At 41.0% G+C, this 13,165-nt stretch overlaps 1 protein-coding gene across 2 annotated transcripts; it reads right to left on the reverse strand.

The window, feature by feature from the left end:
* Positions 1 to 6,333: 6,333 nt before the first annotated feature.
* LOC5573329 (odorant receptor Or2) lies at positions 6,334 to 8,025 on the reverse strand. Of its 2 annotated transcripts, XM_021838728.1 has the most exons (4): positions 7,495 to 8,025; positions 7,158 to 7,437; positions 6,748 to 6,903; positions 6,334 to 6,685 (listed from the first exon to the last, which is right to left on the reverse strand). In XM_021838728.1, exons 2-4 carry the CDS (start codon positions 7,248 to 7,250, stop codon positions 6,626 to 6,628), a joined length of 309 nt encoding a protein of 102 aa, XP_021694420.1. In that variant the 5' UTR covers positions 7,251 to 7,437; positions 7,495 to 8,025; the 3' UTR covers positions 6,334 to 6,625. The 2 variants fall into 2 exon arrangements, with proteins under 2 accessions (XP_021694420.1, XP_021694419.1); XM_021838727.1 differs by lacking the exons at positions 6,334 to 6,685; positions 6,748 to 6,903 and having other exon boundaries at positions 7,250 to 7,437.
* Between the last annotated feature and the right edge of the window lie 5,140 nt (positions 8,026 to 13,165).

The raw sequence follows: 13,165 nt of genomic DNA on the forward strand, positions 1-13,165 counted from the left end.
GAACATTGCCTCGAATTTGAGCGAAAAATTTGTTTAGAAAATATGTAAACGATTCCTCTTAATTTTCTATAATAGCAAATTAGAAAATTGAAGCGTAATAAAATTTTGTCACACTTGGAAAGATGAACTTTTTTGAGAAAGCTCAAAATCCTAAAACTTGCATTGCATGCAAAACGCCACATAGTGACGCAAAGTATGCGCTAGTGTCTATGCACGAAAAATCGCTAAAAGGTAACGCGAAAAATATTTGTATGGCGAAATGCATCTAACGATTTATTTCTCAAAATTGGGAACTATTTTCGAAAAATTGGGATGGGTAATGTCTGTTACATTACCGCGGGGTTGACGACGAACTACGGGATCGTTCAAATATTACGTAACGCAACAGGGGGAGGGAGGGGGTCTTACATAGTGTTACGGTCCATACAAAAATTTAAAATTTTCCATACAAAGGCTGTTACGTGGGGGAGGGAGGGAGTCTAAAATTGACAAATTTTGCGTTACGTAATATTTGAATGGACCCTACTATGGACACAACTTCAATCTATTTTGGGTCAGACTCCAGCGACAGTGCGGTAGCTCTTTGCAGATGATAGGGTGTTTGATGATAGATGAAAGGTGCTGTGATTGTGAGTATTCAATTACGTTATGGTTTTAAAGGAGATCTCTCATTTGGTTTGGAAGCTTTTACAGAGTTTCGAATTTCAAAGTAAAATAATTTAAAAAGGATTTGATTTGATTATGATGATTGAATGACAGTGAAGCACAGTAGTGTTTGGAGAAATGTACACTGTTATTAGCAGTACTTCAATGTCTATAACCATAATCGATGCCGCACAAATGTCTCCGACCTGATCTGCTACGCCAAGCATTGCATCATATTTTTCACTTATGTTTTGAATTGTGTGAGGAACAGCTACGTTGAAGGCCGTATCCTTCTGGTAAATCGCCACACCTCCAGCTCTCACGCCTGGGTGTTTGAACTGGTTATGCAGCTGTAGACAGCAATGTCGACGGAGGAGTGATCGTCACTCAGTGCAAGGAATCCTACACTGGTCAGAATTAGTTCTGTAGCAATATCCATTGCATGAGCATTTAGGCTCTGTACATTGATACTCATCAATGTGCAGGCAGGGCAGCTATGATCCATTATTTCACGCAGCTCGTCTCCAAGCGTCCGCGGATCCGTAATCGAGGATTGCCCAAGCGCTGCAGCTCTTGGGATAATTGCTGCAGCTCTTGGAAGAATTGCTGCCTTTGGCGTGATGGAACTTGAAGGAATTGGTAGAGTTTGTCAAAAATAGTCCTTGCAGTGAAGTAACCCGCGACAAACCAACATATACCAATAGCTGATCCTGACTTTCGTCATAGTCGTACACGACTTCGGGAAAAGTTCCACCTTGCGATTTATTAATAGTAAAAGTGCCTGTGCTAACTACCGGAAACTGAATGCATTTGCATTTGATTATGCCGCTCAGTTTGATACTAAAATAATAATTCTCTATACAGAAGTGAAATTGGAATTTCAAAACCAAGAGCGAAACGTTGGCTGGCTTAACGAAATTCCTTGATTAGCACCTCAATCAAAAGACAAGGCATAAAAGGGTTATGTCGTTTACTAACTGAATCCTACAAACCTGTCCAAATAGTTTAATAACTGTTTCAAAAGAGAACGTTAATTTCAATCAAATCTATAAATAGAGGTGCTAGAGAAAAGTCTTACTAGCTCGAAGGTTTAAATTACTAACTCGAAGGTTTAAATTTTAATTTAAAATAAACCGAATCAGTCGAAAGTAGTATGTTTTACACAATTTGAATAGCAGACGATCCCAAGTAACAATGAAAGCTGAACAGCAAGAGTATTTGCTGAACATTGGCTGATTAATGGTGTACAAAGCTGAACAGTTTGACAGCTGATCACTAATATGAAGAAGAGCTTCTTAAGCGTTCTTATTCAGCAATACACTCAAAGCTGAATATCAAGTTGAATAAACTATTTTTCATCTATAGTTTTCCACTTTTGTTCAGCCATAATATATTGTCGCACCGCCACCAAACCGGATCGCGCCAGTGAGACTCGCGACGCGCCTCAACTCGCGCGATTTTGAAATCAGTTTTTTAGAGTGGCGCTGCATTCTTACGATTTTTATGAACACAGCGCACTATTCACATATTAGCTGCGACGCACGGGGCCCGAGAAAACAATAATTATAAATAAATGTTGGTCTTGATTTCTACCGGATACATAATACACACGAAATTCATTTTTGTTGAAAAACGGTTTCATCAAATTCTTCGAATAACAAATCTGCAAATCGCGAAGCGTAAAATTATTGTGATAGAATCCATATCATCAATTGGTTTATGAATAATTTGCATTTCGAACAGCACACAGTCACTTAGATATTTTAAACGCCAACAGGACTATCATTAGTAAAAAAAAACTTCTGACTTCGGCATCGATGAGCTTGTATGATAATTTATCATACAAGCTCATCGATGCCGAAGTCAGAAGTTTTTTTTTACAATAGATGAAATAACTAGCTCGTCACACTTTTAGTTTACTGAACGAAATGGTACAAATAACTTGTTTTCCACATTAACCGTAATTATTATCAACTTGCGTTGACAACCATTAAAAAACGATAATCGAAAGTTATCGGAGATTCTGTTTGAAAGCAAAAATCACAACACACCTTTGACAGCTAATTTAAGAGTTTTCGCATAGTATCACTTCTCCAGCCTCAAAGCAACCTTTAATGTAACGCTTATTCAGACAAGTCGAAAAGTTATTCTCTTGCTTTGAGTGATGTTCATGCAGTCTCATGTGGAGCAGATGTCAAGGTAAGTGGTTATAAATCGGTGGATCCCAGTTCAATTCTCAACTGTTCATAATTTATATTCTTTGTCTATAAATTACACCACATATATCCACTATGTGTTTAAAATTGGTAGTGTCATTAATAAGTTGCAAAACCATGACATGAGTTTTTACATATTTTGGTTTATTGTTGAATAAACGATGAATAAGCGATCGTTAAGCTTTCGAAGGTTGACAGCTGCTCCAAAAATAGAATTATAGTCATTCAAGGGAGCTTGGATAAGCGCATGCTAAGCCTTTGTTCAACCTTCCATAAAGCTTCAATTAAGCCTAAGGCTGAATAAAATCGCCAGAATTAGATGTATAAAAGCTGAAAAAAGTGTGTGGAGATTATGAACAGCTTTTGTTCAAACAAAGGCTGATTTAAATTAGTTGGAAAAGCGTTTGAGCAGCATCAAGTTGTTACCTGGGATGTTACCCAGGCCAAACCAAACCACTTCATTGGAATCATCAAGTAAATGAAAATGAATGGTAAGGAGAGGCAGGTGTTACTTCCCAACAGGTCGTATCTTTGGAGCTGACAAGGAATCTGTCCACTGAATGATTTGCAGTTGTTGAATGGTAGGCTCTCACTTCGTTGCTCTCTCGTTCCTTTCGCTACTCGCACGCGATTCGTTATTGCTTTCGCGCTTTTATCGTTGATGGTGTGATTCGTCGCTGTCTGAACGTTTCGTCCGTTCGTGGTGTTCGATTACTGAATGGCCTACGTTCAGAATTGCCATCGGTTTTAAACTTGACAATATGTTGAAATAGCTTCACCTGTTCATCGTTATGTGTTATTTATCTCTTTTGGAAGTCAACCATGTATACGAGGTGGAGTCACGAGGCGGAAAATCATAGGGAGAAGACAGCATTGAAACTTGGTTGTGCCAATTCTACGCGTGATATTATTTAAGAACTAACATTGTGTTCAAAATTCATTTATTAATTTATTTTTCTTCAACATGAGCATTTCTCTACATATATGTGAATAAGTTTGGGCCTTTCTTAGCCGAGTGGTTAGAGTCCGCTGCTACAAAGCGAATCCATGCTGAAGGTGTCTGGTTTCGATTCCCGGTCGGTCCAGGATCTTTTCGTAATAGAAATATCCTTGACTTCCCTGGGCATAGAGTATCATCACAGACAAGCAGACGTCACACTCTCATCGATGTCCATCGATCACCTTTTTAACGGTTGATTCAAATATATGGTAGGTGGCCAATCCACCACCCGCAGCGCTCACATCGTTTTTGTTCGTGTTTGACGTTTACACACTACCGCCACCTGTTGGTCCATCGGCCAAACACAGTGATTTTAGCATTGGGCGTACATGTTCTCGCGACTATGATTTTGATCGCGATTTGTTCTAAGTGTTACGTCTGTTAGTCTGTGGTATCATCGTACCTACCACACGATATACGAATGCAAAAATGGAAACATTGGCAAAGAAAGCTCTCAGTTAATAACTGTGGAAGTGCTCATAAGAACACTAAGCTGAGAAGCAGGCTCTGTCCCAGTGAGGACGTTAATGCCAAGAAGAAGAAGAAGAAGATGTGAATAAGTTCTCTGTTTATTCGACAAACCAGCTGAATATATCATGGGTGCACAACAGCCACAGGGTAGCGGGTCAAAGGGATTTAGTTGAAATCTGGAATCGTAGCTCAATCTTGAAATCTTGAGCGATTTCTCAAACCAGATTCTGGATTACCAGCTCAGCAGGTTTCTAGCAGCGAGCTAAGCAAGTTCGGAGGAACTCTTACCAGCTCGAAAGCGGAAATGGAATGAAACTGAATCCGACGAAGGAAGCATGTTTTATAACCTTGGAATAGTTGATGATGCTCCTCCCTTTTGCGCTCTTCGCTCTCTGATCGACCAATCTGGGAAATGGGTATGTGCCAATTATGTGTTGGGCTTAGAATTACTTGAAAATTGCGGAGAATGCTAATACGTGGGAATTTGGTCGAACATGAATTGTTGGAATGGTTGACATTCCCTAAATATTTAATAAGAGCTATTGATAATCAATAGTTTTCTTTATTATGAAGGTAAATTTCTTATCAATGGGTGCCTAAATTATTACAATTGTTCAATGAGAATGTTTTTACAAAAGCATTCTAAATATGTCACAATTTTGTTACATGTGATAATTTTCCTAATCAAAGTGTTCCCATAAAATATGGAACATCAAAGGCGCCAAAATGGAAATGCCACTCTATTTTACAATCGTTGTGAAATGTTGAGCACTCACCCCGACGGCACTACAGCAGCGTCCGCGAGTACAACCTCAAAATGTTGAGTCATAAATTATTCATGACAAACGAAATTTTGTATGAAGCTGTGAAATTTATTTAGGAATATAAGAAATCATAAACAAAGTCGGAAATATTTCTCTTTTGACACTTTTCTACTAATTTGATGGCCCTGAAAAGGGCCGATGGCTTTGTTAGCTAAATTTGAGCAAGTTATTTGCTTATACGACGAACCAGCTAAATGTTTCGTGGCTGAAAACGTTGCTCACTCTTGAAATTTTGAGCGATTTCACTAGTCCGACGCTCGATTAGCAGCTCCTCGGACCAGCAACTTAGGGGGCATCTGGTATTTGTTCCTAACGGGATTGCTTCTTGACCACCAATGCTGATTTTATCACGAGTCGAAATCTTGAAGTGCGGGTCAACAGCTCATCCGATTAAATTTGCGGCGGCGATGACGATGGCTGGGTGAACGCAAACAAGCGGTGAGCCACAAAGCGAGAATGACTCGCCCGGCCGTGTTCACTGTTCGACCGCAAATTCTCCTGTGGACTGCTTCCTCTTCTTCTTCTTGGCGGCGGCAGCGGTGATGGCTTTAGCTTCGGACGGCATCTTCTCTCGTTCACTCGACAGTTTGATTTGAGCGAAGCAAGACAAACGGGGGCGTCCTTCGCTATCGATGTCTGTGCCTGAGAAGCACGCCCGGTCAGAGCAAGCCGAGTTGTTGCCTGTTGAGGTGCGAGCCAATCGAAGAGTGAAAAGCAAATGACGTCAAATTTTATCTAGCATCCCTATTTATAGATTTGCTTGAAATCAACGTTCTCTTTTAAAACAGTTATTAAACTATTTGGACATGCATGTGGAATTCAGTAAGTAAACGACATGAACCTTTGATGTCTTGTCTTTCGATTGAGGTGCTAATCAAGAAATTTCGTTAAGCCTGCGAAAAGTTATAAACGTTTAAAATAATTCATGCCAACGTAACGCTCTTGGTTTTGAAATTCCAATTTTACTCCTGTATAGAGAAGAAAGACGTAGTTCTACGTCAAAAAATGACATTTGGACATGACCTCGGAAAATCCGGAATATCTTCGGAGTCCGGTGGCCAATATGCATGGCCAAGCAAGTTCCTGAAACTAGACCAAATTTGCCGTTAACTGCTTCCGCATGCATCCAATTTCATCAATTTTTCCTAAAGTTATAAGCATTTGATTTTTGGCAAAAATTTGCCTATCTCAACCATTTTGTCTATCCCCTGTTCTTTTGTCATTGATGACTTTGCACGTCAATCTAAATCAATTTGTCAAATTTGATTTCAAATTATAATACTTCCGTCTAAGTGTTACGGTCCGATCGTTCTTACACAATTTCCACCTTGTGCAATCAAATCAAACTAATAAGCTTTACCCTAGCGTTTCATATGTATGAATTTGAACAAAAGTAGTGTGAAACAATACTAAGAGCAAGAGTTTTGTCTAATACATCATTCGAACTCTCATGATGAAACTTACAGCAACTACTCTTCTCCGTAGAACCGCCGCATAATAGTGAAAAATGAAAAAGCCGTTTTCATGGCCTGCAAAAGATACGATGAACAATCAAAACCAAGTCTTTCGTTATTGACCTTCCTGTACTTACCTCCGCAAAAGTAGACCTATTGACGAAGAAGAATTTTACAGCAGTTATGCCCACCGGTCGATCCGATCTCAGCTTCATGAACCACAGCAGACGTCTTTCGGCAGGCATTCGCATGTACCAATTCGAATTGTAGACGGCATCGGACACCCGAGCGCTCTGCAATATGAATTGCGAAGTTTTGATTGCAATATGGAGGCACAATGAACTATTGGGCAAATTAAAAGCGTAGAACCTTGTCCTACAACTTCGGGAGTTCAAAAAGTCACAAGTTACCATCGATATTTTCATAGTTGATCACGATAGTACGTGCAATTTCTACGTGTTGAGCAAAGTTGTATGCTATGAATATCTATCTACGATAGACGAAGAACTTTGCAGATGATAGTCTGCTGCGTTTAAAAGTAACATACCTCTTCCATGACTTCAGCTCCCAACATCGAGAACGAAAATATGAGAAATATGGTATACTGCAGAACGAATATCATCGATGCGATTACGACCATGTCATCGATCTGCAGGAATTAGAATAATTAAGAACCACGTTGGACGCAGCACTGTGGATGCGTCATACCATGCTGACGACAAACAGCAAATAACACGTTTGAACTATGCAGGTACAATACCATAATGCCAGCAGAGGGTTTAGTACATTTTCCAGGCAACGTGCGCACTTGGTCGAACAGTACATAGCTAGCGTGAATCAGGAGATTAGATCATGTAACGTATAAACTGTGCATGGAAACTCACTCTGCGTCCATCACCGCTGATGGTAATTGGATCATCTCATCGGACGTACAATACTGGTAAGTGATAAGAGCAGCGGGAACTACTCCGTAGGCACTGGCTTGGATGAACACGATGGATACGTAGATCTTGACGACATAGTGGGCTGATTTATGCAAATGTTTCAAAGTTCGTCGAACGTCTTCATACGGACAGTTTTTGAAAGCGGATATTGCTTCTTGAAGATCAACGAAACACTCTTGGAGATTCTTACGGTTGAATATGTGATAGATGCACCTAATCGTAATTACGGACATCGCAAAAATCTCTATAATAGGCTTCAGAAGAGTCTGAAGCGTTTTCTCGCCACGTGCAATGTACAGATATCCTGGTAGTATGTACCAAAAGAGCAGACAAAAAATGACGAATACGGTTTGCCAACAGGGTCTGCTCAGATTGGACTCGTTCCAAAGTCCAAACCACTTGCACAGTTTTAACGAGGCGGACATTAGCTGAAACGGTGGCGTTCTTTGCGTAGTCATCGTTACTGGATTGCGCTGGATTGTGTCTTTGAAACATGTAGGCACTATTTAAACATTTGGGGCTGTCTGATAAATTAAGAATTCCAAGTAACGTGTGTGACATGGAAATTATCAATCAATCAATCATGTGGAAAATAAATTGTGTAAATTTTGTGACTGTTGAGTGCTGTCAAAAGTAATCTCCCACTATACAATTTAGGGTGCTTGTATCAGTAATAGTTTCAAGCGAAAGGGTTGTCATTTTAACGAATCTTTCCTTTAGGACGCACAGAAAAGCATTTTAAATTTAAATTTATGAGTTTTTTTTAAATCATCATATACAGGGGTTCTTGTTGAGCAACACTTGCGTCCTAATTCGGTGAAAATGAATAAAGAAATTGGACCTTCTTTAGCCGAGTAGTTACAGCCCGCGGCTACAAATCAAAGCCATGCTGAAGGCGTCTGGGTTCGATTCACTGTCAATCCAAGATCTCTTCGTAATGAAAAAAAAAAAAATGAAAATTCGTAATAGGGTCCTTAAGCCTTGTCCCAATTTTAGTTTGAAACGGTTAAATTCAGGCCAAAAATACATGTTTACTCAATTTTTTATTGTTTTTCGTTTGGTTAGGTCCGTAAAACATTTTTGTATGTTTCTTTAGATTTTGTCACACCCCTTGCCTTAAACTCATATTTTGGGTGTATTTTGTTTTCCATGTCCCTTCCGAAATGTCAGATAGGAACAACCCCAGTGTTAAAACTAAAAGCCCTGTGATGTTTTTGTCGACTAAGCGAACGTCAAGCATGATCAAAAGTGTCAAGGTTCATTTATGGACCCAATTTTGAAATTAAAGTTTAAATATGATACAGCCGTTATTTGAGCGGGAAAAAATGCTAAAGTAGTTACAGCAACATGCTCTATCGTGTTACAAAATAAAAACAAGATTTCATTAAACATTTTAGGACCCTATTGGAAAATGCAAAAAGTCCAACAATAGGGTCCTAAAGCCCTGTCCCAATTTTAGTATCAAACGCTTAAGTTTAGGGCAGGAACCGATTTCAGCGGAGTGCTTTTTTCGGTCGACGCGTGATTTGTGTTAAGCAACCAATAATGTGGTCCAAAACGATGTGCTCCAAAAAGTACCCAACTATAATATACCGGTGAGATCTTTTCATGATGGATTATATCTGATTATATTTTTATTATTGTATGTATTTTGGGTTGGGCTGGGACCAACAGGGCACTCGAATGAAGCGATTTGGACAGGGAGCTTGGGACTGCCTCCTCCCTGTTGTTAACATTTCGTTGATTGAGAACGGGCTCTTCGACCCCATCTACTTATTGGGAGTCAATCGAGGGCTTGATTTTACAGTTGTTGGTGAAAACTTTCTTCTGGAAGGAGATTCTCTTCCCCTGACGTGGGTTTCGTGCAAGCGTCTCTGCTTGCGGGTCCACACATCCATTTTTGGCCCTTCATACAGGAGACTGACTGCTCTCAAACATCAGTACAATCTTGATCAAATTGCTTTTCAGATTATTCCAGTGCTATAGGCAGATGCCTTGCTACAATAGATGGTAGAACCAAATCATCATCATCATCAAACGCTTAAGTTTAGGGCAGAAACACATGTTTACTCAATTTGTAAATGATTTTCATTGGTTTAAGTCCAAAAAAACATTTTTTTATGTATTTTGAGATTTTGTCACACCCCTTGGTTTAAACTCAAATTTTGGGTATATTTTGTTTTCCGTGTCCCTTCCGAAATGTCAAAAAGGAACAACCCCAGTGTTCCGACAACCGAGGCGTGGGAGGAGAACCGATTTCTTTTAGCCATGAACAAACACAGATTGTTGTGATCACGTAACGCTTTTAGCTGTAATTGAAGTTGTTTTTTAGTATTGTTTACAGTTGAATTGTCTGTTTTATCTTACATTAATCGGTTTGGAAATGCTCTTATTGATTCTGCGAGAATCTTCCGTCTCCTACACCTATTTCTAAAAAGGCAGACATTTCTCAGGTTAGGTTTTACTCTGCGGGCTTACATTTCCCATTTAGTGAAACTTACGGTTTCGGTTTTCCCGTTTAGTGATAAATTAGCAATCGATTATCGACTATTTGATGAAATCGATAGGAATATAACAAATTTAAACTTTTAGTTTTTCAAATCTGCAGGTAACAACTAATTTTAGGGTTTTTTCTATTTTTCACCGCCTAACGTGGTTTTGCTTCGAAAAACTGAATGGACGGAAATGAATCTTGTCACTTTTTCCACTATTTGAAAGCATTGCAGGGTCGACAACTTTGACATCAGTCAGCGTGCGCTGCATGAGCCCCTTCTGCGCCTTCACCCATGAGCGTCGCAGCCCGCTCAGTGCTGCCAGCAACAGTATCCCCCCATTAACACTGGTCACCGTCACTTGATCCAGTTTTACCTCCATTGTTCACCTCTAAGACTACCAATCTGGCAGCTGATCGACGCAAGACCCCCCTTACAGTTTCTACAAGAGCTTGACGGATTCGTCCATCGCTACCGGGAATGACCTGTACGATGCGGCCGCGAGTCCAGCTATTCCTTCTGGACTCGTCTACCACGACCACCAAATCTCCAACAGTTAGTGCCTTAACGTCTGTATGCCATTTTGGTCGCCTTGTCAATGTGGGCAGATATTCCCGAGTCCATCGTTTCTAAAACATGTCTAGCTGCAGCTGTATTTGATCAAAAGAACTCTTCAGAGCGGTCACAGGATCCGTTGGCGTCATCATTGGTTGTCGGACTCCATCCGAGCTTCCAAGAAGGAAGTGGTTTGGAGTTAATGCTTCGCTTTCTTGAGAGTCCAGTGGGAGGTATGTCAAAGGGCGGCTATTCACGATTCCTTCGGCTTCTACCACTAATGTTTCCAGTCCTTCATCATTGAGCTTTCGGTTGTTATTGTATGCTACGTTCAGGGCAGTTTTTATCGACCTAACCAACCTCTCCCAGGATCCACCCATATGTGGAGTTCCTGGTGGGTTGAACAACCATTTGGTGCTGGTGTTGGTGAAAGTAGAACATAGGTCATCTTCTATTTGCTCGATCTGTTGTTTCAGGTGTTTATTTGCCCCTACGAAATTCGTACCGTTATCGGAATATATTTCTGAGGGCGATCCACGTCGACAAATAAATCTCCGTACACACTTCACACAGGATTCGGTACTGAGGCTGTAGGCTACCTCGACATGGACAGCTCGTGTTGGCATACAGACAAACAGAGCAATCCACCGTTTTGCGTCACTACGTCCAACCTTGACGGTCAGGGGTCCAAAAAAGTCTAGTCCGACGTAGGTAAAGGGTCTGGTGAACGAGGCCAATCGTGCCAATGGTAATGGAGAAATTCGTGGCACTTTCGGCTTGGATCTATAAATTTTACACCATTGGCAAGTTCTCTCGATTTTCTTGACAGCCACTCGCAGGCGAGGAACATAGAAGCGCTGGCGTACTTCATTCACGACCGTCTCTGCGTTCGCATGGCGGAACTTGCAATGGTAGTCGTCTAATACCAGATAAGTGAAACGATGGTCTCGCGGCAAAATTATAGGAAACTTCACATCCTGTTGAACGTTCTGTGCAGCTCCAACTCGTCCATCAATTCGCAGTACTCCGTTCTCATCCATGAAGGGAGATAGTTGGTATAATACACTAGAACAGGGTAATTGTTCTTGTTGTTCATCAGGCTTATTCTGATTTCGTGTAATTCGCAAGAACTCATCCATGAAACTTTGCTGCTGTACTAGACGAATCAACGTGCACTCTCCTTTGCGCAACTCCTCTGTTTCTAGGTGACCTTGAACTGTAGGAACGCCCTCTTTCTTCATTCTCAGGTTTTGCACGAAACGGAGCACGTACGCAGCTACTCTGACTAATTTTGCGAATTTTGAGAACCTATCCAGATTGAACACTTGTTCCGGCACATTTAACCCGTGATGTGCATAACATGAACGTAATTCTTCATCGGAACTCTGTGCAACGTGCTTTGCCTTTGGCCAGTCTGCTTCTGGTAGTCTCAAAAACGTAGGTCCTTTGAACCACGTACTATCGGTGGTCAATAGTGGGCCTCTTCCCCACTTTGTAGCCTCATCTGCTGGGTTGAGCTTAGAAGGAATCCATCTCCAATCTTCGACATTAGTTAAAGTTAGCAATTCTACGATGCGAAATGAGACGTATTGCTTGTATCGTCGGGCATCTGATCTTAGCCATGCCAATACAGTTGCTGAATCGCTCCATATAAACCGTCGTTTCACTACCAATGTGTGGCTTTCTTCAACCAGTCTCATCAAACGTGCACCGAGCACCGCAGCCAATAATTCAAGGCGAGGAATCGATAGAGGCTTTAGTGGGGCCACTTTTGTCTTCGCAGTCACAAGGCAACAATTTGCGATTCCTTCGTCATTGATAACACGGAAATACGCCACCGCGCAGTAGGCTGATTCGCTTGCGTCAACGAATATGTGTAATTCGAGATTTTGATAATGAAAGCTGGTCGCACCTTCGAAGTAACAGCGTGGTATTTGAATCGAATCGATTTGCTTCAATAAAGATGTCCATCTTTTCCAGCCTTCATAAATCGCATCACCCACCTTTTCGTCCCAAAGAACTCCTGAGCGCCACACTTCTTGCAACAAAACCTTTCCGTGCACGAGAATAACGCTCAACAAACCGAGAGGATCAAAAAAAGCCATTAAGCACTTCAGCATTTGGCGTTTTGTCGGCCGTTCATCACTGCATATTAGCTGCTTTACGTCGTCTTTCAGGTCTGTAGAGAAACCGAGTGCATCCTGTTTGGTCTTCCACAGCAGCCCCAATACACGCTCGCATCCACATTCGTCGTTGACTACGAAGCTCTTATCCTCCAATGGTCCGGTTTCTCCAAGGTTCCGCAGTACTTCTTCGCTATTGGACAACCAGTTCCTTAACTCGAATCCTCCTTTTTCGTGAATCGAACGCATTTCCATTGAAATTCTTGTCGCCTCTTCGATGTTTTCGTAGCTTTCCAAAGAATCATCGACATAATGATTCTTTACTATTCCTTCTACGGCTCGTGGAAATTGATCTTTAAACTCATATGCGTTTTTGTTTTTAATGAATTGCGCTGATGAAGGCGAACACGCTGATCCAAAGGTTGCTGCATTCATTATATA

This window comes from Aedes aegypti, chromosome 1, assembly GCF_002204515.2.
Source record: "Aedes aegypti strain LVP_AGWG chromosome 1, AaegL5.0 Primary Assembly, whole genome shotgun sequence".
NCBI lineage: Eukaryota > Metazoa > Arthropoda > Insecta > Diptera > Culicidae > Aedes > Aedes aegypti.

Coding starts and splice junctions, on each gene's coding strand:
- LOC5573329 (XM_021838727.1), bottom strand. CDS start 8,012: ATGACTACGCAAAGAACGCCACCGTTTCAGCTAATGTCCGCCTCGTTA. Junction 7,438..7,494: donor TCAGCGGTGATGGACGCAGA/GTGAGTTTCCAT, acceptor GATTCACGCTAG/CTATGTACTGTTCGACCAAG.